At 40.1% G+C, this 27309-nt stretch overlaps 1 protein-coding gene across 6 annotated transcripts in view; it reads left to right on the top strand.

Annotated features, from left to right (window-relative positions):
• The window catches only part of KIAA0825 (KIAA0825 ortholog), a 406249-nt gene that overhangs the window by 52957 nt on the left and 325983 nt on the right, over nucleotides 1–27309 (top strand). For all 6 annotated transcript variants that reach the window (XM_034773042.1, XM_034773043.1, XM_034773037.1 and 3 more), the window contains one exon: nucleotides 19346–19485. In XM_034773042.1, the coding sequence (XP_034628933.1) occupies nucleotides 19355–19485 (131 nt within the window). In that variant the 5' untranslated portion in view covers nucleotides 19346–19354. The remainder of the gene's footprint in view (nucleotides 1–19345; nucleotides 19486–27309) is intronic.

Genomic DNA, 27309 nt, shown 5'->3' with positions numbered 1-27309 from the left:
ATACACAATGTAAATTTTTACTATTACATTATAACAGAAACTGTTTAAGAGCAAATAATGTCCCATTCATATTCATGAAGTTTAAACACCCAGTATATTCTTTTACATCTAATCATTACTTTGATTTATATTAACACACAAGTGAATTGACCTGAATATATTCCAGCATGACCTGGTCTGCCAGCACCATAATCAGATGTATGAGATTACACATGTCCACCCTAGTAACAATTCTCCCTTAGTTGAATAGCAACGACTGGTTTTCCTCCCTTGTAAAGCAGGAACTCCAAACCATGTTGGAGCTTGGAGTTATTGAAGAATCCCATAGCGAGTGGAGAAGCCCTATTGTACTGATACCCAAACCAAATGGCACTACCCTGTTCTGCATCAATTTTAGGAAAGTCAATGACATCTCTAAAATTGATGGATACCCTATGCTCACCGTAGATAAACTACTAGACTATATGAGTGAGGCCAAGTACATTACTATGCTGAATCTCACAAGGGGATTGTGATATTCAGCATAATAATCCCTATTATGCCAGTATCCCATGAAAAGACTGCCTTCTCAACTCCTTATGGGTTGTATCAAATTAGGAACATGCTTTTTGGTCTTCATGGAGTGCCCACAACATTTCAGTGATTGATGGACCAGGTCCTCCGGCCACATGGCCAGTAGGCCTCAGCTTACCTTGATGACTTGGTCATTTATAGCTCAGACTAGGAGGCCCACTAAATCAAATAGCTGCCATCTTCCAATCCCTGGAAGAAGCTGGGTTGACAGCAAACGCAGCTAATGTAAAATAGTAAAGGATGAAACCACCTACTTTGAGTGCATGTTGGAGGAGAGCCAGGTCTGGCTACTCATCAGCAAGAGTCAGGCCTTAAAAGCTTCATCCTCTCCAACCAAAGAGAAACAGTACAAAGATTTCTGGGACTTGCAAGGTACTGCAAAGGTTTTTAAGTGTCCTAATTTGATTCTTGTTTCCCTCCCCCACTGCTTTTTTTTTAAACAAAAAAAAAGCTTTTTTGTTGCCCTTCTTTTAATTTAGCTTTGTACAATGTTGAGGCTGCCACCATGATGATGATTTTTTTGGAGAATCAGGAAATCCCAGTTTTTTGCCTGCACTATCGGAATGACATTTCACATCATTGTAATCTGCCCTATTATTCATCTGCAGTTTATTGTGTGTAGCATTAATAACCTAGTCCTTGTCTCAGAAGTCAGAAAATTTAAAAATTAATTTACAATTTACTTTATTCTCTTCCAGAAGTTGTAGAATAATAGAAAATAGAGAAGGGAAAGATGTTTTTTAGGATACTTAATCCCTTCTCTTGCCAATTTAGGATTGTTCCTTGCAGTGTACTTCTAGTGCTTTGCTCAGTCTTCTTTTCAGTGTCATAAGGCTTTCACCAGTTCTTTTTGAAGATTGTTCTATATAATGCCAAATACTGTTCCCATTTAAGTTAATGGCAAAACTCCCACTTACATCAATGGAATTAGGATTTGGCTCAGAGTGTTTCTTGGAACGTCTTTTGTAGTAAATCTATGAAAGGTCATCTGTGGAAGGGCATCGGAGATCCATTTTTCAAATGAATGTACTGGGTCTGATCATTCTTCAAACTGACAACTATTGGCCCACACACAAAAATGGGGTTAGAGCAAAAGCCATATATTTTATTAAATACAGCATAACACAACTAGTGCATGAATAGTATATGTGTCTCCTCCCCAAACAAACTATCCAGCAAGATAAATCATGTGTAGTTTACAAAACACACACACACAACTCAGACGCAACTGCAAAGGCAGATCAGTTTTTAAGAGAAGGCTACTGGCAACCTCCTCCTGCAATATCCACCATGGGATCCAGACCAGGAAGGCCCCAGATTCCTCCACATCTTTATTTATGAAACAAAAGGGTTTAAATTAGGGCTGTCGATTAATCACAGTTCACTCACGCGATTTAACTAAAAAAAATTAATCGCGATTAATCGCAGTTTTAATCGCACTGTTAAACAATAGAATACCAATTGAAATTTATTAAATATTTTGGATGTTTTTCTACATTTTCATATACATTATATTCTGTGTTCTAACTGAAATCAAAGTGGATATTATTCTTGATTACAAATACTTGCACTGTAAAAGATAAACAAAAGAAATAGTATTTTTTCAATTCACCTCATACAAGTAGTGCAATCTCTGTCGTGAAAGTGCAACTTACAAATGTAGGGTTTTTTTGTTACATAAGTATACTCAAAAACAAAACAATGTAAAACTTAAGAGCCTACAAGTCCACTCAGTCCTACTTCTTGTTCAGCCAACCGCTAAGACAAAAAAGTTTGTTTACATTTACAGGAGATAATGCTGCCCTCTTCTTATTTACAGTGAAACCAGAAAGTGAGAACAGGCATTTCCATGGCACTTTTGTAGCCGGCATTGCAAGGTATTTACATACCAGATATGCTAAACATTTATATGCCCCGTCATGCTTCGGCCACCATTCCAGAGGACGTTTCCATGCTGATGACACTTGTTTAAAAAAAAATTTGTTAATTAAATTTGTGACTGAACTCCTTGGGGGAGAATTGTATGTCCCCTGCTTTGTTTTACCTGCTTTCTGCCATACATTTCATGTTATAGCAGTCTCAGATGATTACCCAGCACATGTTGTTCATTTTAAGAACACTTTCATTGCAGATTTCACAAAACGCAAAGAAGGTACCAATATGAGATTTTTACAGATAGCTACAGTACTCGACCCAAGGTTTAAGAATCTGAAGTGTCTCCAAATCCTGAAGTCTTAAAAGAGAGAAACTCCGATGCAGAAGCTACAGAACCTGAACCACCAAAAAAGAAAATCAACCTTCTGCTGGTGGCATCTGACTCAGAGAAGGAAAATGAACATGTGTCAGTCCACACTGCTTTGGATTGTTACAGAGCAGAACCTGTCATCAGCATGGACGCATGTCCCCTGGAGTGGTGGTTGAAGCATGAAGGGACATATGAATCTTCAGTGCATCTGGCACGTAAATATTTTGCGACGCCGGCTACAACAGTGCCATGAGAACGCCTGTTCTCACTTTCCAGTGACTTTGTAAACAAGAAGCGGGCAGCATTATCTCCTGCAAATGTAAACAAACTTGTTTGTCTGAGCAATTGGCTGAACAAAAAGTAGGAATGAGTCCACTTGCAGGCTCTAAAATTTTACATTGTTTTATTTTTGAATGAAGTGGGGTTTTTTTTGTTTTTTTTTTTGCATAATTCTACATTTGTAAATTCAACTTTCATGATAAAGAGATTGCACTACAGGACTTGGATTAGGTCAATTAAAAACAAAATAAATAGTATTTTTCACAGTGCAAATACTTGGAATAAAAAATAAATATAAAGTGAGCACTGTACACTTTGTGTTCTGTGTTGTAATTGAAATCAGTATATTTGAAAACGTAGAAAACATCCAAAATATGTAAATAAATGGTATTCTATTCTTGTTTAACAGTGCGATTAATAGTGATTAATTTTTTAATTGCTTGACAGCCTTAGTTTAAATGAAGGATCCCTCTTTCTACACAGGACATTGGAACACTTCTCTCACAATGCAATGCACAGCAAAGATCCAGCTAGATGCCACCCAGCCAGTGTCTGGTTCTGACAAATATCAATAATATAATTCCTGCTCCCTAGATAAACCTCCTAGATGCTCTGAGGAAGACAAAACCCTACAATGCTAGCTGCTATTTTGCAATGTGGGAAAAGTTCTTCTTGGGCCTTTAAAAAGGGTGCTGGTCAAAACCCAGAACAAATTGGGAGAGCTAGCATTAGAAACAAACCAAAGAAAAGGGCATATTCAGGAGTGTTGTGGTTGCACGTGAAGAACATAGCTAGTCAGACTTGTAGGCAAACTTAACATTATGAGAGGTCAGAAGTAACTGGCATATCTATCAACATAGCTAATTTAGGTTATGATTAAATATGCTTTAAGGGCAAAATTGTCCAATCAGTCGCATTGCATGAAAATGTTTGTGTGTGAAGTTTGGAGTTTGGTGACTACAGTTCTTTAATTAGAGGGACTGCGAAAAAACTGAGACTCAAAGGAAAAAATTAAAAAGAAAGATAATTTTAAAATGATTCCTCTGTCAAAGTTAGTAAATCTTTTACCAAAAATTATAGTGGAAAATTCACTTATCCTCCCAAGAGGTATTGTGTGAAATTTGGAGACTAAATTCAGTCTTTAAAGTGTGAAACAAAAAGATTTTATTCCTGCTTTAAGTGCATATCTCAACACAACCTCAACTATGGAGCCATAAAAAAGTTTAATCTGATCTTTTGGTCCTGAAAATCTAAAGTGTCGCTGAAAGGTGAATTAGTTCTAATGATCAAGTATTCCTCCTTGACAGAACAATTTCTGGAAGTTAAAAATAATTTGATGTGTTAAAAGATTAAAAAAGGGAAAAAATATTTACAGATTGTAACAGTTTGAATTCTCAGTGCAGGAGAAAAAAATGAGCTATGCTTTAAGTAAATATTTTAAAACAAAAAATAATGAAAATGGGTTTAAGAAATTACACAGAGTAAGGGTAAAAATGTATAGTGCAAATATCAATTTAAGAGGAAATAGTACATTATATGAGACTGCACAAGTTAAGTACAAAACCCTTGGCCATTGGGGAAATTAAACCAATGGGAGCAAATCAAAAGAAGAAATGTAACATTAGAGTTCCATGACAAAAGGAGATGACTGAAATTAATTTTCCACATAACTAAAGAAAAGCTATAATGGCTTTGGCATCTTTTTTGTTTTAATCAGTCATTCTGGTTTTTAAAAAAAATACTTTCAACTTTCTAGTCAGTACTAGTCACGTTTTTTTTAAATAATTAAGAAATATTTCTTAACCTTTAAGACCATTACCAGAATGTGAGAAGTTAACTTCACCGTCTGTCTCAGTATAAGTCTGGATTAGACCTTTTACAGTCTGAACTATAGTTATGGTGCCTTACATCTCACTAAATTTCAGACTTTTGAACATAGGTTTTTGAAGAAATTACAGCTGAAGTTCAAACTTGGTTGTTGAATTAAAAATAAAACGGGCAGAGTTAAACAACACTGCACAATTTTGATTGATGCTTGATTTTTTGATTCATTAACGAGACTAATAAATGCTATTGATGCAAACATTTCTCTAGTGTTTTTGTTTTAGAACCTATAGAATTATAGGACTGGAAAGGACCTCAAGAGGTCATCTAGTCCAGTCTCCTGCATTCATGGCAGGACTAAGTATTATCTAGACCAGTGGTCTCCAATCTGGTAGAATATCAATCAACAAGTCTCATAAATTATGAATTATACACTTGAAAATGACATTTTAAAAGATTTTTGACTTAAAGTATTTAATAGAAAAAATAATAAAGCTGTGGGAGTTTTGCACTGCTTGCAAACAACATGGAGGCAATTCACATTTCCACCTAATTTTTGAAAGGTGGAAAACATGGCATTTTTACCTTGAATTTTAAATAAGAGTAAACCTTACAGGAAAAATACAGGAGTCTGCATTTTTGTAGCCATTGTCTCAAGAAAATACAAAGGAAAAACTGAAAACAAAACCGGTTGGGGGGGAGAGTTCCTACACTGTTTCATTGGTTTCTACAGAGGCCCTTTGATATACCATAGTGTAGGGTTACCATCCATCCGGATTTTCCTGGACATGTCCGGCTTTTTGGTCCTCAAATCCCCGTCCGGGAGGAAATTCCAAAAAGCCGGGCATGTCCGGGAAAATAGGGAGGGGTCATGGGGCCGGAGCCGCTGGGGCCGGTGGTGCTCAGCCGCCGGCCGGCGCCGCTCGGCCGGAAGCAGGGCCCGAGCTGAGCCAGGCCAGAGCCGCTGGGACCGGGGCTGAGGGTGCTCGCCTGGCGCTGCTCGACCAGGCCGGAGCCACTCGGCCAGAACCGGGGCCCGAGCCGAACCGGGCCGGAGCCGCTGGGACCAGGGTTGGGGGTGTTCAGCTGCCGGCCAGCGCCAGGGCCGGTGCCCCGGGGCCCAAGCCGAGCTGAAGTCACCGGGGCCGGAGCCGCTCGGCCGGGAGGGGCCGGACTGGGCCGCGCCTCCTCGTGCCCCCCAGCCCCAGCTTACCTGCTGCCTGCCTGTTTCAGGCTTCCTGTGAACATTTGATTCACGGGAAGCAGGGAAGGAGCGGGGGGATGCGAAGCGTTCAGGGGAGGGGGCGGAGTTAGGGTGGGGACTTTGGGGAAGGGGCCCCATGGAGTGTCCTCTTTTTGTTTTTTTTTTAAATATGGTAACCCTACCTTAGCGTCTATTTGCTTCATGGTCTGTTGAGAGAAGGTACTTGTCTACACTTCCAAAAAGTCCAAAGGGCTTCTTCAGCATTGAAAAACAAGTATTATTTACTTGCTGTGCCTTCATAATCCTGATTGAAACATCTGGGGTGGTGTGGAACTCCTTGGAGGGTCATCCTGTTTTGTATCCAGCATCACTCCTTTCCTCTGTATTTCTTTGGTTACCTAATTAAATCTTGTAATCCTAAAACTCTAAAAACAGGGATTCTTGTTTCCTTAGGGTCATACTTAGAGAGCATGGCATCCTTACTCCCCCATCTTCCTCCAGTTTCTCTGTGGCTTCATATGACATCCAGTAATGTCCATCTATAAGGAATTACTTAACTAAAACTTGTAGGTATCCATTGGACAGGCTTCTGATCAAACATTTTTATTTAAATAAGTGTGGCTAAGGAGAAGGTTAAAGTCTGTCCTAGCTGCTAATGCAAATAGTAATCTAGTTCTCTGCTACTAGCCATCTACACAGCAATTTTTAACTCTGCAGCCCGAGCCCCATGTGCTCACATCAGCTGACCCGGGCAAGCCGTCACTGTGCTATGGGTCTTTTATACCAGTGTAGACGTATCCTCCAGAATTGGTACAAAGATTTAAAAACCCACTGGCCAGAGAAGCTTGTTTTCCATATTTTTGGAACCCTGATATTTCTGAAATTTTTGGGTGTCCTTTGTCTGTTTCAGAAAATTAAAGGTTGCATTATTCAAGTATCGTATCTGAAAACAAGTACAGTTATTTGCAGCACAGCACAATCCGCTGGGGAAATCATTCAGCTTCCTGAAGGTAGACCTGCCAAATATACTCAAGAACTGGAATTCCCCAAAGAAATAGCTGTAGAAATTAGATACAGTACAGTAGTAATTTTAAAAAAACCAAAACAATAGTCTGTCATCATGCATTTTCTTGGCAAATATTTATAAACAAAATAGGAATGCTAAATACAGAAGACATAAAAATGTTTATACCTAGTTTTTCCAGGATGTGTTAGCTAATCTTTAAGATTAACATCTTAAAGATAACGTGAGTTGTTATTGAAAAGTATATAAAAAGTGTATTGATCAAGTTTATTAATTTGGCTATGAGAAAAAAGTCCCCATTTTTTGATCAGTTCAAGTCTTAAAAATGGGTGGAAATAGAGAAAGGCAAAAGTATTAAATATACTGAAAATGTGAGGACTTTGGGAGGCAAGTTCAATGAACCACCACTGGATGGCTTGTTTAGTTGTCTTTGTTATCCACCCTAAGGTCCTTGTCAGGGCCTAGTACTGCATCTAAGGAAGAAACATCAATCCACACAGATTTCCAAATGTATAATTTATTAACTAAACAAAGTATGTAAATCTAAAATAAAATATAAACAAATCAAATTAAAGGAAAGTGGGTTACTATAAAAACATCAAATTAATCTAATTATCAGTTTGTTTAAACCAAATCAAATAAACCAACAGTTCCTTATAAGTTAATTGCATCATCATATACACCACAGTGAGAATATAATCTTATGTCTGAATATTGTTACTTAAGAAGTAATAGCAGCTATGTATGTTAAAATGCAAGTACTCATACAAAAATCTACTAGAGTAGATTTGATACAAACCATGTATGTAAAAATGAGTGTTTATTATAGGAAATATAGGAATTACTAGCACTATCTACTAGTCAAAATACAAAACTGAAAATGATTTTTACTAATTTATATATAGTAAAATCTGTCAGTAATCACTGAATGGACTGACAAATTCACTTTTTTAGTGGTGATGGCTTGTCTTCTTATCCATTTTAGAAGTGTAGTTACTGCATTACAGGAGACTTAGACAACTTGTCTTCAGACACCGCTCTCTAAGAAAGGTTGCCTCATACATCCTTGTATAATTAGTTATATTTTTAGATATTATTTCATTGTAATAATGAAAGGAAGCATGATGGAGGGCAATAACATTTCTGCTAGACAACAACAGTCAAATTAACCCCCAACATAGAGAAGATGAAAGTTATTACTATGTAGAACAAATGTGAAGAATCTGAAGTTTCACAACAGTACCTGCATGATAGCATTAAGTATAATGCTGGTGAAAATTTGGAAATAGCCTGGTTTGCAAGACATCTTTGGTTAGTTTGGTATTTGTATTTATCTGAAAACACATTTTTAATAAAATCCTTGATTAGATGATTTTTTATTTTTTTTAGGGTTTGACCAATACATGTTTGTTCTCTAAAAAGTTCTTCTTAGTCAGGTAACAAAGAACTATTTAGAATTCTGTTTGGAGTTGTTAGTTCTGGTGATTTTAAACAATGAACTTTGAAAATGGAACAATCAGAGGTTGCTTTTTTCCCCATAAGCCAAGTAGATCATGCAAGACTGAGAGGAGCAAATACATTGTTTTGACAAGTAAACTGAACAAATATGACATAGTAGTCTTACAGGAATGCATAAATGAAAACTAAGCTGTCATGTTTACAAAATGACTTTTTTTTTTCACATGAGGAATGTGTTGAACAATAAATGATTATGATTATTCAATGGTGTCTGCATGGGAACCACTGTGTTTGGTAATCATGTAAGAACTGAAGAATGTGCATCCATTTTTCTTGATTGGAGAGCTGCTTTATTAAGAATTTTGAATTATTTAAGAATTTGTATGCCAAAACACACTACAACATTAAAATATTGTGTATATCTAATATGCAAGAATTACCACATAGGTAACTGATCTGTAAAAAGAGTTGAACAAACCAACTGGATTGGTTGAACACAAAAGGTAGTTCGGTTCATGTGAGGGTTGCACTAACTGATTCAGGCTCACACTCATATAAATTTTGGGAGAAAGAAAATGCAGTTGATTTCAGTCACTAAGTCTGACAATAAATCTCCATGACTAGGGAGAAAATATCTTTCATCCAGATTGTCCTGGGTTCCATACAATCCAGACAAAAGATTGGTGCATGTTTGCCAAGCCATACTCTTTCCCATGGTGAGTTTTTTTTCCCCCTAAGATTGATTTGTTTTATTTATGTACATGACACCTTATATCCAGCCCCTGAAGAGACCTATGCAACCTTGGTTGGCAGTGAATTAAATTCTAGATGTAGACAGTTTACTTCTGATTTATCACCCTGGAAAACCTTCAAGTCTCTTCTGTGGTAGGAGTCAGTTCTCAATCACTATTAGTATCAGTCATCATTGATGTATCCAATCTGAATTTGGAGGGCTCACTTCTTAAATCTGACAGTTATCAGTCAGTGGAACATGTACCAAGCCAAACTGTTCAGCCAAAAATGTGAACCTTACTTTTTAACATTCTCCTTAGTTACTAACTATCTACTAAAGATAAATACTGTAAAATCCTCAGGCCTGGAGAAATTGCACCTAAGAGTCCTGAAAGAGTTGACTGAGGATACCTCTGGCTCACAGATATTAACTTTTAATAAATCTTGAAATACACAAGAAATTCCAGAAGACTGGGAGAGTGCTAATGTGCCAATAATCAAAAAGGGCAAGCACGATGGCCTGGGTAGTTATAGGCCAATTAACCTAACATCAATCCCAGCAAAATAATGGAAAAATTGGTATAGGATTCAATCAATACATAATTAAAGAATGGGGATATAAGTAATGAAAAATGATGAAAAATAGATGTTGTCAAACAAACCTGATTTCAATTTTGATTAGATTACAAGTTTGGTTGATAAAGGTAACTGCATATCTGTAACATGCCTTATAGTGAGACACATAAGAAACTCAATCTGTTTAGTTTTATCAAAAAGATGGAGAGGTGACTTAATTGTTGAGTACCTTTACTGGAAGAAAATACTGGGCACTACAAAGCTCTTCAACCTTGTGGAGAAAGACACCACAAAAATGAATAGCTGGTCATTAAAGCCAGATGATTAGAGATATGGTATTCATTTTTAAACAGTGAGGGTGATTAAACTCTGGAACAAACTATCAAAGGAATTGGTAGATTCTGCATCTCATGAAGTCAAATCAAGACTTACACGCCTTTCTGGAAGATATGCTTTAGTGAAACCCAAGTAATCCGGCTAAGTATAGGAGTAACTGTATGGACTTCTGTGGCTTGTGTTATACAGGAGGTCACAATAGATGATTTAATGGCCCATTCTGGCCTTAAAATATCTAATATACCAATGCTGACTTATGCATGACAGCAATGCTTTTTGTGAGCAAGCAGGGAATTTTTCACTTCAAACCACTTTGACCATATAGACCTTTATATTGGCATCTTAGGGTAGAACCTGCTGTCCTTCACTTAGCTGGCAAAAAGAATGTACTTACAGACACTTTACATCTCAGACTACAGACCCAAAATGAGTGGACTCTGCTATGGTCTATTGATCTGTAGTTATTTATCAGCAAATTTCTCTGCAAAAAGCAATAAAGCAAAGTTACCCTCAGTTTTGTTCCAGAGCAAGGAAGGACAGTAACTTAGTAACAAAACTTGTTTCTTTTTGAATGGAGTAGAAACTGCAGTGTGATTACTCCCTCACCTGAATGATTGTAGTGAAAGATACAACAGGGCATAACAAAATCTATTCTGACTGTTCTGACGGCTTTGGCTTGATCTAGGAGCTTCCATAATATCTACCAATGTTGCCAGACTTTGATTCAGGAAGACATTGTCATTCTGGAATTGTTTCATCTTTGCTGCTTGAGTCATGGGACATTGACAGTCTGACTCAGCTGGCTATACAGAGGTATTGAATACTTTAATGCAGCCCAGGAAACCATATATATTGAAATGTTACTGTGATGGGGTTAACCAGCATGGAAGGGATTAAGGAGCTGCTTTGGGCTAGAATGGCTCTGCCGCTCTGCACATACAAATGCCAGAAACTGGAGGAAGCATTAAAAGGAGGGGACTCCACTCAGATGGGGCAACCCTGGGAAAGGAACAGTCTGTTGAGCTCCTTAGCTCCCAGAGAGGTCTGACTGCAACCAACTCTCCATCCTTGCAGAAAGGAGAACATGAATCCCCTGTGCTAAGAAGGGGAAAGAAACTGAGACTTATATTGGAATCCTAGTGGACTCTGGGGTAACTGATGCTGCCAAGGCCTTCTGAAGTAAGAGAGGCCGATATCCTGACTGACGCTGCCTATAGGTTTTCTTCCGTTTCCGTTATGTTTTTATTTAACTTTGTTTGATGACTGTGGACAGTTTTGTTTTTCAGCTGAGACACTGACAGGGGAAGAAACAGAAGGCCTCAGCCGGAGGGTTGAGTACCAGATCTTCTAGGCTGATACACTTGCAGTGACAGCAGGGGTGGGGTCAGTTGGACTTGTGCTCCCCATATAGCTCCTTCAGGGGGCATTCTGCCAAGTTTAGCTTTGTGGTGGTTACTTCTGGAAATGGAAAAAGTTTTCACTATTGGTAGCAGATAATGCACCATTACATTCTGCTCCCATATGAATTATTTTGAACTACAGCTTTTCCTCTGACACTTCACTGCACCGTGTACCAATGGGCAGTTGAGTTTTCAGTGATCTCACTATCTCAAGATTCCTTAAAAGAATGATAAATGTCCTCCCACTGTTCAGCAAGCCTGTCCTGATATGGGAACTCATCTTGGTGCTATCAGCATTAATGGAGGCACAATTCAAGCTTTTGGGAGAGTGTTCTTTATTTCACCTCCCATTTAAAGACTGTATTTTAATTGCAGTAACATCAGCAAGAAGAGTTTCTGAGTCATATGTTTTAATAGTGATCCTCACTTCATTGTATTCCACAGGTAAGATGTTGACCTATTCTGCATCTCAGATTTTTACCAAAAGTGGTGTCTGAGTTCCAACTAAATCTCTGAGTATTGTGAGATATCAAAAGGGCTTTGAATTCTTATTTGGAGAGGATTAACATTTAGAAAGTCTCTTAGACTGTTTGCAGCTTTTTGAGAATTAGTTTAAAGGAAATGGTATGTCTCTATATACACTGTCTCTCAGGGTCTGTTGCATTACATTAATAGTCTTGGCTATGAACATTCAGTGAGGAGTCACTTGTGCTTTGCTTATCTAGAAGGTTTCAGCAGTGTCAGAGGATAGATTCACAAGTGTGCATATTGTAGCAGGGTACCTCCTTCACTTCATTGGCCTCAGTGTTTCTCCCTTGGTCAGTGGGGGGCCTGGAGTAAATCAGACTGACTTCACTCTGGTTTTATTCCTTATTTACATGATGGGCCTCACAATAGGCCCAAGAAGTTCTCTTAAGCAAAAAGTAAAAAGCCCCAAACCTCCTGCTCAACACAATGGGGTTGGACTACTTGGATCGAGAAACAGTGTACCCTTGACAGACCATCAGCATTACCAGGCCTGATTCCTGCCCTGTATTGCATCCTGAAGTGGAAGGGTTATAATGGTAGGAACCATCTTATTACTCTTGCATTTTTCTCTTTGTTCCGGTGCATCCACTTGGGGAAGTGGGGGGACATGGTAAACCTCAATCCAAGCAGGTAATACCAGAGGTTCTTCTTCTTCTACCATTTGAGAAAGTACGCTCCCCAACCCTACCTTGGAGGCATCCATTTGTACTATGAACTTCTCAAAGTCTGGACCACTGGCTATGGGATTCCTGAATGACCGTCAGCTCCAAAATCTTCTTAACTTCCACACTGATCTCTTTTCTTTTAGTCTCTGGGATCCAAAATGGTTTAACCTTCACCTTTACATTGGGATCTGTGGTGATGAGCTTCTGTGATTCTGCCTGGCTTCTCTGGGAACACATCATGGTTCCAGTCATCGTCATTTTGACTACCTCTGTTCATTGTTAAGGGTCAATTCAGTAGATATTTTTATTTGTCCCCAAGGTTTATTGCCGGGGGGGAGGGTATATCTAGGGTGACCATATAAGCTCCACAGCCCTTCTAGGGCTTCAATAGATTGAGGTGGTAGATTTGCTCAGCTTCTGGTGATCAGGTTGTCAAATCATATAGTCAGCCTTCCCAACAGCTTCTTTTACTTTTACCCTGCCATTTGGCTAAGAGCTTGCTTTCTGCTGAAGGTACCAGCACCATTACCCAATCCCCAGGCTGAACCTTCACTTGATGATTATAATACGTCTGTTGGGCCTCTTGTGCTCTTTCCAGATGTTCCTGCACTATGTAAGTGACTTGGGCTATTCTGTCCCACATCTTCATCACATGTTCAATGACATTCATTCCCTGGTTAGGCTATTCTTCCTAGCTTTCCGTGGCAATATCCAATATGGCACTGGGGTGGTGACCATACAGCAACTCAAATGGGGAAAAACCAGTGGATGGCTGGAGTACTTCCCTTGTCACAAACAATAGGAAGGGTTGTAAGGTATCCCAGTTTTTTCCGTTTCGCCTCACTACTTTCTGTATCATGCTCTTCAGTGTTCTGTTAAAGCATTTGAGGAGGCCATCAGTCTGTGGGTGATAGACCAAGGTCTGTAGGGCCCATATTTGAAACATTGCACATAGGTCCTTCATCAATTATTCACCCTTAAATGTCCCCCGAACAAATGACTATGCACTAGGTCTAATACTGCCCTTTGGTGTCCTTGAGGTACTAGAAGCTGCTCCAATTTTTGTTCCTGTAATTATAATCTGACTACTCTATATTGCAGGTCTCTCTTTATCACAAAGTACATCCCTGGACCTTTGGGTTTTTTTCCCCTCTCCAACAGAATCCCATTCACCTCAACTATCTCTTTTCTAATGTGGTATAGAGAATCATTTGCTTGGTTTTGCCAAAAATTCTTATATGAGGACCAAGATGTCCATACTCAATGGAATCCATTTCGCCCCTTGGATTGGTCTCAGTGGAACTGGGCTCAGCCTCACATTCGCTCACTATCTGAGTTGCCTCCCTGCCTGCTAGATGAGACTGCTTCCCCACAAGCACCACCTTTTGATTCTGGACCAAGATTTTGGTCCCCAGTCTTTTGTCAGCCATCCTCTCTCGTTTAGTCTTCCTTGACTTCCCAGTAGCTGAAAACAAGTCCAGGGCTAATTCAGGGAAAATGAAGGGAGGGGTTACTGTTTTCCTCCAATCCTTCCAACAGGAGTAGATTTCAAAACTCTGGGAATTCTCATCCTATGAGCACTGGATACAGAAGTTTAGGGATTACTCCTGCTTGTATTTCCTGAACATCAATTTGTACAGGAATGGCTGAGTAGTAATGGACTGCCCCATGTGCACAGGTTATTCCCATGCATTTGGCTCGAGACAGCTGCTCCTGCCCCACCAGTTTCCCAGATACCAGCGTGATTGCACTTCCTGAGTTCACTAAAGCAATGGTCTCTATACTAGTGGTTCTCAAACTTTTTTTTTTTTTTTAATTGCTGAGGGTCTCGGCGGACCACTTAATGATCTTTCCAAATGTTGTTTGTACCATTAGCTAACTATTGTAAAGTGCTTTGTATAAAAGCGTTGTATAAAAAAAAAGTAATAATTTTTTTTTCTACAAATAAAAGCACACAACTCATATTTAATATCAGTAGTCTTACCTTTCTAATGTGATGGATGTGCCCTCTCTCCCCCGCCGTGGCAGCCCCCAGGCTGGGGCTGGGAAGGAGGGCCATCTCTCCCCGGCAGCCGCAGCCTGGAGCTGGGGAAAGTCGCCTCTTTCTCTGGCCGCCACAGCCCTGGATGTCCCAAATTCTCTCCAACCCCTCTTCTCACCCCATTGCCCTCTCCCACCTACCCCTTACTCATCCCAAATCCACCACCGCACCTTAGATGTGTGTCTTCTCCAGGGACCAGGCACCTACTTATTGGAACCACGCCTGCACGGCTCCACTAATTAGGTGGGTGGCCCTTCATTCTCTTGTGTGTGGCCATCCAGGCGCGCATCTTAAAGGGAACTATCTGCAGACCACCTGAATGGACCTCACGGACCATAGGTTGAGAACTTCTGCTCTATACCATTCATTCTAACTGGCCATGTATATCTATGTGGGGTCATAGCAACTCCTACAGGTTGGATTAGGTTGTATAAATCTTCACTATCACCCAGACTGCACTGCATGGGCTCCTCAATGTTAGGGCATTGCCATATGTCCTAATTCCCCACAAGTATAACATCTACACATAGCCTTGGTTATTCCCCTTGCTTTGGGCTATTAGGTGTCACACTGCAGCCTTCTCCCACCAGTTCTCCAAATCCCTTCACGGCCTCTGGCTGCTCTTTTGCATCCCTCCTCCCCAACATAGTTCTGCCCAAACTTTCAGTGGCCGGGCCTTTGGGTCTGGGATTGGCTACTTGGTCAGACGCTTCTCTTCTTCAGTAGTCCAAGAAAGCTCTCTGGCCATTAAATGCCTTTCTATGAGAGCGACTATATCATAGTTAGAGGAAGAGTCATTTTGGTTAAACCACCCTCATAGTCCCCTCAAGAATCTGTCCAAAACCAAGAGTGCTAGGATCTGTTCTGTACTGTGGTTCTTGGGATGGAGCCACTTCCATATTAGATTGATCAGGTCGGACAGTTGTGATCTTGGCACTTTGCTCTCCCGGTGCTTCAACTTGTGAAATCTCTGGGCCCTTGCAGCTGTAGTCACTTGCACTTTCAACCGTAAGTTGATCTCAGCATTTCTGCCTTGGGCGGTGGGGGGGGCCTGGAGAAAATCAGTCTGACTCCAGAAGGTTTTTTGCTTCACTCTGTTTTATTTTTCCCTTATTTACATGGTGGGCCTCAAGGTAAGCCCAAGAAGTTCTCTTAAGAAAAAAACAAAAACAAAAAACCCAAACTCACAAAACAATCATAAATACTTTTCCCTGCTCCCTCTCCAGGGTGTTGCCCTACTACATTGGCACCTAGTTGGTTAACACTTCTTCTCCCAGGCAGATGTTACCTTAGTTTCTTTCCCTATAGAGAGGGGAGACATCTTTCCACCCAGGGGAAGCCTTTCTTTCCTGCTGCTGCCACTACCCCGCCACAGCTTGTCTCTCAACCTTCCCCTTCTCTCCCTTACCTGAAAAGGGGGTTTTAAAGGTCATTGGCAGTTCCTAACTGGCCTCGGGTGTCTCTAGTTAACCCAAGGTAACCTTTTTTTAAGCTCATAGGGAACAGGGCTTTGATCATTCTAGGGCTGCTATATCTACCCTCCACTTCTCTCTCATATCTGTCAGAACTGACTTTGTCACAGTATCCAGAAGCACTCTTGCAAAGAATCACAGTCACCATGATAAATAACTGTTTTTGATGTACCCTAATCTTGGCCTCATTATATAAATTTAGTCATGGCTCAGACATTTAAGATTTGGTGGGAAGTCACTATGAAATTTAGTTTTTCCATATAATATAACTCATGATCTTAGTTTTTAAGATCTTGGTTGCTCAGCACTGAACTTGCTACATAAAATAATATCCTTAATAGAAAAAAAGACACAAAATACAATACTGTACATGAGGTATATTCTGTTGTCAAAATATGCATTTTTTTGTATGTGTATGCTGTCTTTAGTCTGCGGTGCTGGTGAAGACACTTTCATATTTCCTGATTGGAAAAAAAGATGAATGCTTATGTCAGTAATATTATCGGAGAAAAGAAGACCCTGCTGTCAGAAATAAACAGGCACAAATTATGTACTTTGGTCAGATCAGGTGTAGAGATGGAAATAACGTCAAGAAAGTTGTCAGGGAAGGAGTTGTGGTGAGTCATGGTAGCAGGGGCCAACCAGCAAGGAGATGGATAGATAGTGTGCAGCAGATCACTGGGAGATCAGTTGCCGAGTGCTCAAAGGTAGCAATGGACTAAGAAGGCTTCTGAAAATTCATATTCAGACATGAATAAATTGATTTTACTTATTTATGCTCAGTTTACATTTGCATTGTGGTCTCTCGATACTATAATATGAATTACTATTAATATTGGCTATCAAATGTACTGCTTACTGGAAATTTCCCTTTTTTACTTCCTTTGTTGTATGATTGCACTGTTTAGTCATGGTTGGTTGCAATACATATATCATCATTCCTCTCTATGACAATTAGACAGTGAAGCGAAAGTAAAGCTGCTTCAGGTGTAAACATGCCTGTGATTGGTTGGATCTATGTGAATGGGTCAATGGACGAGGTATGTGTGGAATGAAGCATGAAAGTGAGTCAGAAATGGAAATCCTGCTTCCTTTCCCTTTTTGATATATCCTAATATCCTGTTTGCTGGGGTTTTTGTTTTGTTTTGTTTTTAATTAACTGCAGATATAAGCTGAAGTTCAGGAACATGTATACATTAACCTAGTAGCTGCTACTGCTGTTTGTAAAATGCTTGGAGATACCTGGATGAAAGTGTGTGTGCACATGGCAAGTGCACTGATCATCATTTTTAAAAGTTAACATTTACCCGTGGGCAGCAGGTATCAAAGTCAGGGGAAGGCTGAGCCTACCCAAACTGCCTGTGTGGCCCCACCCACACTCCACCCCCAGACCTCCTCCTGCTTCCCGCCGCGCTCTGCTTCAGCTCTTCCTTCCCATACGGCCGGGGCCTCAGGCCAGTGGCACCAGAACTGAGGGGGCCAAGGGGCCATTGCCCTCCCACTTTTTGAAAGTTGATGGGCCTCACCCGTCCATTTTTTGCCGGGATGGACCCCACTCCCTTCCCCTCCTCTTTCCCCCCTCTCCCCGAGGCCCCGGCCAGGCCAGCGTGGAGCCAGGGTAGCTGTGGGGAGCCATGGCAGACCCTCCACCTGCCTGGGGTGCAGAGGGGCTGAGAGCAGCCCCGAGCCTGTGTCCCCACCCCCAGGCTGCCCAGCCTCCTGGGGCAGGAGGAGAGTCCATGACTCCCCGCCAGCTCCCCACAGCTGCCTGTGTGGCTCTCCCTGACCCAGTTCCACCTGGGGGGAGGGAGTGGGGAGAGGCCTCAGAGCCGCAGCCTGGCCATGGTAAGAGCCGCATGGTCAGCAGTGAGGAGCTGCAGACCCTCCAGCTGCCCCTGGTGGGTGGGGATACGGGCTGGGGGCTGCTCAGATCCCCCATACTGCAGGCAGGTAGAGGGTCCACTGCGACTTCCCCACAAGTGCACACCTGGCTCTTATCATGGCTGAGCTGTGGCTCTAAGCCCCCCCCCACCAGCTGGAGCCGGGTCAGGGAGAGCTGCACGGGCAGCTGTGGGGAGCCCGGGTCCCTCCACCTGCCTTGGGCGGGGGGCCTGGGACATAGGCAGGGGACTTCTCTTGCCTTCAACTTGGGCAGGGCCCCCCCACACACACTTTTGGGAGGGCTCTGGCGCCCTTGCCCCAGGATGGGGCTAGTGGGGGCCAGCCTACAGCCAGGGACTCCAGGCAGCTGGAGCCAGTGCTTGCGCCGCCCACCGACTGCTCCGGGGTGTGGGGACTGTACTGCCCACCCCTTTCCCCCACCAGAGGCCCCCCCATACCTGCCATGCTGGGGGCCGTGCTCAGCTGCCAGCCCACCTGGGGCTTGGGCCGGGAGCCGCGCTGCCTGCCCACCCACAAGCCAGGCGCTCTGGAGCTGTGGGAGGGGGCGGGCACTCGGGTGGCCCGGGGCTGGGTGGGGAGGGGCCTCTAGTCTCTGGCTGGGAAAGCGGGTGGGAGGAGAAGGGCCCATTCATTTACCTACACACACTAAAATTCATAGTTTTTTGCTCTTGGAATTTTCTGATGTCACTTTTTAGTTGTAATACTGAGTTCTGTTTAAGCATAATAGTGACAAACTTTTTTCTGTATCACAAAGTTGTTTTATAGAGAGTAATTCTGTTACTATTAGGAAAATATTAGCTGATTTTGATTTTGACTGAACGGGGGTTACTAATAAACTACTCTATTTAATTAGCTTTAAGATATACTGCAAGTTACTCCTCTACAGTATTTCATGCAATAGCGTGCAAAGATGTATTTTTTTACTGGTTTAATGTTACCATTATAATTATATATACCTTGTTAATCTAAGCATAACTTCAGAAAACCAAAAATCATCTGTACTTTAATATTTAAAATAAAGCATGCATTTTTTTCATTATTTAATCCCATTTTTTATATTTGCTATTTCTTTTCCATTTATTTCAGGTTCTGGAAATGGAGTGGGGAGGTGAATATTCTCTTGATTCTTCCAATTTAGATTGTTTGTTAAACATTCTTCCTGGGGACTGGGAGTTTCAACAGATCCTCAGTGACATCGATGAGAAAATAAAGAAAAACTCTGCTAGGTAACATATTTTAAATGTTTCTTTTTTTTGTCCAATGTATCAGTAAGCCATTTACATTTTTAAAAGATTTGTTTCCTTTCCTCTTTTTGTGGTGATAATGTAGAATATTACTACTACCAGTTTTGCCTTAATTCAGCCAACACTTGTGGGCTGGTTTTTTTCATGGGGTGGTCGTTGAAGCATGAAGGGACATATGAATCTTCAGTGCATCTGGCACGTAAATATCTTGCGATGCCGGCTACAACGGTGCCATGAGAATGCCTGTTCTCACTTTCCAGTGACGTAAACAAGAAGCGGGCAGCATTATCTCCAGCAAATGTAAATACACTTGTTTGTCTGAATAATTGACCGAAGAAAAAGTAGGAGTGAGTCGACTTGCAGGCTCTAAAATTTTACATTGTTTTATTTTTGAATGCAGGATTATTTTTTACATAATTCTACATTTGTAAGTTAAACTTTCATGATAAAGAGAGTATCAGAGGGGTAGCCGTGTTAGTCTGGATCTGTAAAAAGCGAGAGAGACCTGTGGCACCGTCTGACGAAGTGGGTATTTACCCATGAAAGCTTATTCTCCAATACGTCTGTTAGTCTATAACGTGCCACAAGACTCTTTGTCGCTTTTTACATGATAAAGAGATTGCACTACAGTACTTGTAATGGGGGAATTGAAAAATACTATTTCTTTTGTTTTTTTACAGTGCAAATATTTGTAATAAAAAAATAAATGTAAAATGAGCACTGTACACTTTGTATTCTGTATTATAATTGAAATCAATATATTTGAAAATGTAGAAAACATCCAAAAATATTTAAATAAATGGTATTCTATTATTGTTTAACAGTGCGATTAATCATGATTAGTTTTTTTAATTGCTTGACAGCCCTATAAATAAGCCATTCTTTTACTTATTCTAAAGCACATTTTCTTATTGGAATAATAAGAGAAAATTTTCTAACTTGCATATGTTTTGGAATATACTTTAAAGCATTATTTGGGGTAAAATATTTCATTATGAAGAATGGGTAAATCTGTTATATTCTCTTAATCAGAAAAGATACAGAACATTCAGCTACGTGAAATCTCTGAATAGTTATTCAGAGGGCATAATCCTTGTTCTGCCTTGGACTTTCCTGTGGGCAGGTCACTTAATAGTTCTGTATCTCAGTTTCTACTTATGTAAATAAGAATATCTTCCTCACAGATGTTGTGTGGCTAAATACATCAATATTTGTAAAATACATGGAGATCCTTGGATGAAAGATGCTGAGTGTGGCAAGTGCAATGGTCACTGTTTAAAAAGATAACATTTACCCACTAATACATCAGTAATTTCTTGTTTTGAGGAAGAAACTGGAATTTTAGATACCACTCTGGGTAAATACTGGCTTTATAACAGTAATGATTATGCAGCAGGGATTCAGCTGTGCCAAAGAAGGCATTTATGAGACTTCAGAGGATACCTTTGATGAAGTGTGATTTAGGATTGTATAACTTAATGATGAGGCCTTCCTGGATAGGAGGTCTTTGTCCACTGCTCACAAAACTATCCACCTTATTCAGGAAACTGTCACCTATAATATGCACCCACAGAAGTTATACTTTACAGTTCTTTCTTTTCTGCTGAAGTTAATGTAACTGAAAACTGAATTTTATGACATCAGCATATTGCTGTTTTTAACAAAAGGTAATACATTTCTTACAGATTTATTAAAAAATTATTTAATCTTTACAAGAGTCAATTATAGTGATAATCCTACAATAGGGATATTAATGAAAATCTAGCAACTATAGAATTGCAGTCCCCTTCACAGTGCTATTCCCCAATCTGTTGACATCAGTGGAAATTTGGGGCATACTCAGAAAAGTCCAGTTGATGTCCTTACAGTGTCATAAGTATCTGAAGTCTTGAGTTGCTCTGCATGAAATGTTACACATCCAGGAAGGCCACCATCCACATTTTGACAGGTGTGTATGACAGGTGTCTTTTGTTACCTCTTCTGCTTAAAAGGTGTGTAGTTTGTGAGGGTTTGGGCCATTTTTTGACTGCAGAAGTAGATCCCAACTGTTTGTTGCTTTCACTATCACTTTATATCCATTTACATAACAATTTACATTTTCAAGTCTCTCTCTCTCTCTGTCTCTCCCCGCCTCCCCCTTCCCCCCTGAATAGTTGAGATTGTCTTTAGCAATTGTAGTTCCACAAATTAGAAGGGCTTGCACCTATCAACTTTGGATGGCCCAAAGAAGAGAGGCAAGGATTTTGTCTTTTGCATTTGGTATCAGTCTGTGGTATGATAGCAATACAAGCCACTGATGCTCTTGCCGTAGAATTCTAAATTTCTACAGTCTTGTTTTTCAACAATAGCAGCTCAGTCAAGAAGACCCTGAGGTTACCAGATGTTATTTTGCATCTGTAAAATGTCGATTTCAGGAATGGAGAGGAGCTTAACAAAAGATGAACAACATTTGATGTGACTTTAATCAAAAAGAGTATTTTATTGCTAATATATTATAGGAAATGAAATCATTTTCCAGTTACCATTGATCTTTGCAAGTAGTATGATAAGGGAGCTATTCTGTGCGTTATGTGCATGCAATTGGAATGCAATGTATTTTTCATCAGATAGATTTATGTTTTATGCTACTATAGAGAATAAACATAATAGTATACAGCATGTATATTTAAAAAAAAAAACCGTATGTGAAAATTATGATCCAGAAGTGTGTAATCACTTGCACACTCATTCATGGCCTTCCAACAGAACAACTTTAACAAAATTGTATGACATGACAAATCAGTTATGTTCCACTTACCAACAGCAGTTGAATTATCTCCAGTATTTTTGTATTGTAATTGTTCTATTTTTCTCCTTGTGGTATAAACAGGAAAAAAAATTACCATCTGTGGAATATGTTTTTTTCCCTAATTTTTAAGGGAAAAGATGGTTAACATGTATATAAGAGAACTTTTATTACACTTGAATTTTAACTTTATTTTTATAGCAGTTTATGAAGGCAGCCAATTTGACCATTTTCAGTGCTGGCCAGGTTTGTGTGCCAAACTAAGCCTTGGGTTATTCTAAGGTGAAGTCATGTTTCACTTTTTCACTGTAGGGTGCCATTTCTTTCTCTTCATCTCCTTCTACCCAACATACATTTGAACTTTATTATATTTAGGTAACAATATTTTCATTGTCTAATATGGAGGTTTCAGAATTCTTAATGCAGCTTATGTACAAATACTCCACAGGAATTAAAAGTTCAGCTGACATCATTGTATGATTAGCTTTTTTGTTGTTGTAATTAGTGGAACACCAGGAAATAACCGCGTAGGGCTTGAAATCATGCTTATGATGCAGCTCTTCTCAAAAGTGACTGTGTAAAAATGGCAAAAATGAATTCTTAACAGATCTTTGTGTATTTAGTCTTTAAATTAAATTAAATTAATGGAGATATCCCATCTCCTAGAACTAGAAGGGACCTTGAAAGGTCATCGAGTCCAGCCCCCTGCCTTCATTAGCAGGACCAAGTACTGATTTTGCCCCAGATCCCTAAGTGGCCCCCTCAAGGATTGAACTCACAACCCTGGGTTTAGCAGGCCAATGCTCAAACCACTGAGCTATCCCTCCCCCCTAAGAACAGGAGTACTTGTGGCATCTTAGAGACTAACAAATTTATTAGAGCATAAGCTTTTGTGGGCTACTGCCCACTTCTTCGGATGCATATAGAGTGGAACATATGTTGAGGAGATATATATACACACATACAGAGAGCATGAACAGGTGGGAGTTGTCTTACCAACTCTGAGAGGCCAATTAAGTAAGAGAAAAAAATTTTTTTGAAGTGATAATCAAGCTAGCCCAGTACAGACAGTTTGATAAGACGTGTGAGAATACTTACAAGGGGAGATAGATTCAATGTTTGTAATGGCTCAGCCATTCCCAGTCCTTATTCAATCCTGAGTTGATGGTATCTAGTTTGCATATCAATTCCAGCTCAGCAGTCACTCCTTGGAATCTGTTTTTGAAGTTTTTCTGTTGTCAGATAGCCACCCGCAGGTCTGTCATTGAATGGCCAGACAGGTTAAAGTGTTCTCCCACTGGTTTTTGAGTATTATGATTCCTGATGTCAGATTTCTGTCCATTAATTCTTTTGCGTAGAGACTGTCCGGTTTAGCCAATGTACATGGCAGAAGATGATGTCACTTGTGTTTTTGTTCAATGTACACTGACCCAGGAACCTATCCTTGTAACAAAGCCCGATGCCAAATCTGTCCACATATCTATTCAAGTGACATCATCATAGGACCTAATCACATCAGCCATACCATCAGGGGCTCGTTCACCTGCACATCTACCAATGTGATATATGCCATCATGTGCCAGCAATGTCCCTCTGCCATGTACATTGGCCAAACCGGACAGTCTCTACGCAAAAGAATTAATGGACACAAATCTGACATCAGGAATCATAATACTCAAAAAACAGTTGGAGAACACTTTAACCTGTCTGGCCATTCAATGACAGACCTGCGGGTGGCTATCTGACAACAGAAAAACTTCAAAAACAGATTCCAAGGAGTGACTGCTGAGCTGGAATTGATATGCAAACTAGATACCATCAACTCAGGATTGAATAAGGACTGGGAATGGCTGAGCCATTACAAACATTGAATCTATCTCCCCTTGTAAGTATTCTCACACGTCTTATCAAACTGTCTGTACTGGGCTAGCTTGATTATCACTTCAAAAAAATTTTTTTCTCTTACTTAATTGGCCTCTCAGAGTTGGTAAGACAACTCCCACCTGTTCATGCTCTCTGTATGTGTGTATATATATCTCCTCAATATATGTTCCACTCTATATGCATCCGAAGAAGTGGGCAGTAGCCCACAAAAGCTTATGCTCTAATAAATTTGTTAGTCTCTAAGGTGCCACAAGTACTCCTGTTCTTTTTGCGGATACAGACTAACACGGCTGCTACTCTGAAACCTTACTTTAAGTAGATACATTTTAAAACTGCTTTTTACTCCTGATAGCTCTGCAGAGCTAGCACAACTCTATAAGAGTGAGGTAGATTTCATTCCTTCTTCTGTATACACAACAGAATTATTTACTAAGATTCAATCAGTTACATCTCTGCAACCTCATTGAAGACTATGGTTTTGGACAGGTGTCATTAAGGGCCCAATTTGGTCTGCAGAACTGATGCACAAAAGAGAAGGATTGATGTTCAGATCTCAGGTTGCGTTTGCTGTGGTGACAGTTTAAAAAAAAAATTTCACATATAAACTGAACACACCAGATGTGGAAATGACCAGCATGGATCCCTGCTACTCCATTTGTAGAGCCTCTTTTCAGAGAAGAACATAAAGCATGGTTTAAGTTCAGTGGTGACTGAACTGGGTATTAATTCATTTCAGTTAGCCTTTCACTGCTGACCTCCATCCAAGGTTTTAATATGTTATTAATGATAAAACAAGCAAGATTTGAAAGCAATAATAGGAATCTTGCATTATCTTTCTCTGTTGTAAGTCCTGTTTACATGTGTTTCTTTGCCCCACCTTAGTGTGTTATGTTTAATTTAATTTTTTCAGCTCGTCAGGACAGATATCTGTTAATGTTTTCTAAAAATCACTAGGCACATTTATCACTGCATAAATAACAAGACTTGGTTGACCAGAGTGGACTGCATTAAAACTGGATTTAAAAACAATGCACATGATGGCAAATCAACTCTGCTTAAAAAATCTCAAACCGATAGGGTAAGCTAGTTATGCCCCTTTTGTCAGGAGTGGAAGGAATATATACATCTAGGTGGCTATAAACATATACGCAGAAAAAAAAATTAAAACACATCAGAAGTATAACAAAAATGAAAAGTTATTCACCAGCTCAGGGTTTTATCCTAGATCTATAGCTGTGGGTTTGGAGCCTATCCTTCTTCAGGGTAGTCTCCTCCTATTCCGGGATCAGCAACTTTTATGGCAAATCCATTGGCCACCAATGTAAGAATAAACTTTTAGCTGTTTGTTTGCTGGGAACAAGGTGGTGGACTCAGTTACACGTTGTAGTCAAAACATGCTCTGAAGTGTTCTACATAATGCTGTAATTGAGAGAATGTTTTTTAACTAGGGCTGTCAAGCAATTAAAAAAACTAATTGCAATTAATCGCACTGTTACTAAATAGAATACCATTTATTTAAATATTTTTGGATGTTTTCTACATTTTCAGATATATTGATTTCAATTATAACACAGAATACAAAGTGCACAGTGCTCACTTTATATTTATTTTAGATTACTAATATTTGCACTGTAAAAAACAAAAGAAATAGTATTTTTCAATTCACCTAATTAAGTATTGTAATACAATCTCTTTATCATGAAAGTTGAACTTACAAATGTAGAATTATGTACAAAAAAAATTGTTTTATTTTTGAATGCAATGTAAAACTTTAAAGCCTACAAGTCCACTCAGTCCTATTTCTTGTGCAGCCAATCGCTCAGACAAACAAGTTAGTTTACATTTGCAGGAGATAATGCTGCCTGCTTCTTGTTCACAATGTCACCTGAAAGTGAGAACAGGCATTCACATGGTAGTGTTGTAGCTGGCATCACAAGATATTTAACATGCCTGTTCTCACTTTCTGGTGATATTGTAAATAAGAAGTGGGCAGCATTATCTCCCGTAAATATAAACAAACTTGTTTGTCTTAGCGATTGATTGAACGAGAAGTAGGACTGAGTGGACTTGTAGGCTCTAATGTTTTGCATTGTTTTGTTTTTGAGTGCAGTTATTTATCAAAAAAATCCTAAATTTGTAAATTGCACTTTCACAGTAAAGAGATTGTACTATAGTACTTGTATGAGGTGAATTGAAAAATACTGTTTTTGTTTATAATTTTTACAGGACAAATATGTGCAATAAAAAATAATATAAAGTGAGCAGTGTCCACTTTGTATTCTGTGTTGTAATTGAAATCAATATATTTGATAATGTAGAAAAACATCAAAATATTTAATAAATTTCAGTTGGTATTCTATTGCAGTGGTCTCCAAAGTGGGGTGTGCCAGGGGGTATGCAAGAGGATCCGTGAGGGTGCATGGCAGGAGGAGTGCTTATTTATTTATTTATTTATTTGTGTATTTTGCTTTCAGTTCGGGCAGGAGTAACCAAGCGTTACTGTAGCGAGTGCAATTCACTTCCATTCCCAGTTCCCTTCTGGGTCCTAGTGCTAGACCCATTGCACTGTAGCCCCTGCCCAGCACCCGGGGAGGTTCAGACAATCACACACGCGTAGGGCTGGAAGGACCTCGACTGAGCATCCTCCGTCCCTAGGAGCCCAGCAGCGAATTGCGCGGGGCCCGGTTTGTGTTAAAGTCAGAGCCTGCCCATGCATGCTCTGGCTCTGTTTACCTTCCCGGGTCAGACGCTGCTGCCTCCTCCATTGTGAGCCAGGAGCCCGGGCTGAGCCGCTGCTGCTCCCCGGTGGGGTCTGTGCGGGGCCCTTCATGCCCCAGCGATGGGTGAATCTCGCCAGCACTGAATTGCTGTTTGGGCCTTTTTGCTCCATCAGAGACACCTGCTCTGAAAGGGGGCAGGATCCTGTTCTACTGAATAGCACAGAGTGTGACCCGCTCACAGACTGTATCCTAATGCAGTGGTCTCCAAAGTGGGGTGCGCAAGAGGATCCTTGGGGGTTTGCAGCAGGAGGAGCGTGCTTTTTTTTTTTTTGCTTCGGCAAAAATGGTAGAGCCAGCGCAGCAGGGGGTGCGCGCTCAAAAAATTTTTACTGATTGGGGTGTGTGAGCAAAAAAGTT

The sequence above is a fragment of the Trachemys scripta genome, chromosome 6 (genome assembly GCF_013100865.1).
Source record: "Trachemys scripta elegans isolate TJP31775 chromosome 6, CAS_Tse_1.0, whole genome shotgun sequence".
NCBI classification, from domain to species: domain Eukaryota; kingdom Metazoa; phylum Chordata; order Testudines; family Emydidae; genus Trachemys; species Trachemys scripta.
This window is presented reverse-complemented; position numbering and strand designations above follow the sequence as displayed.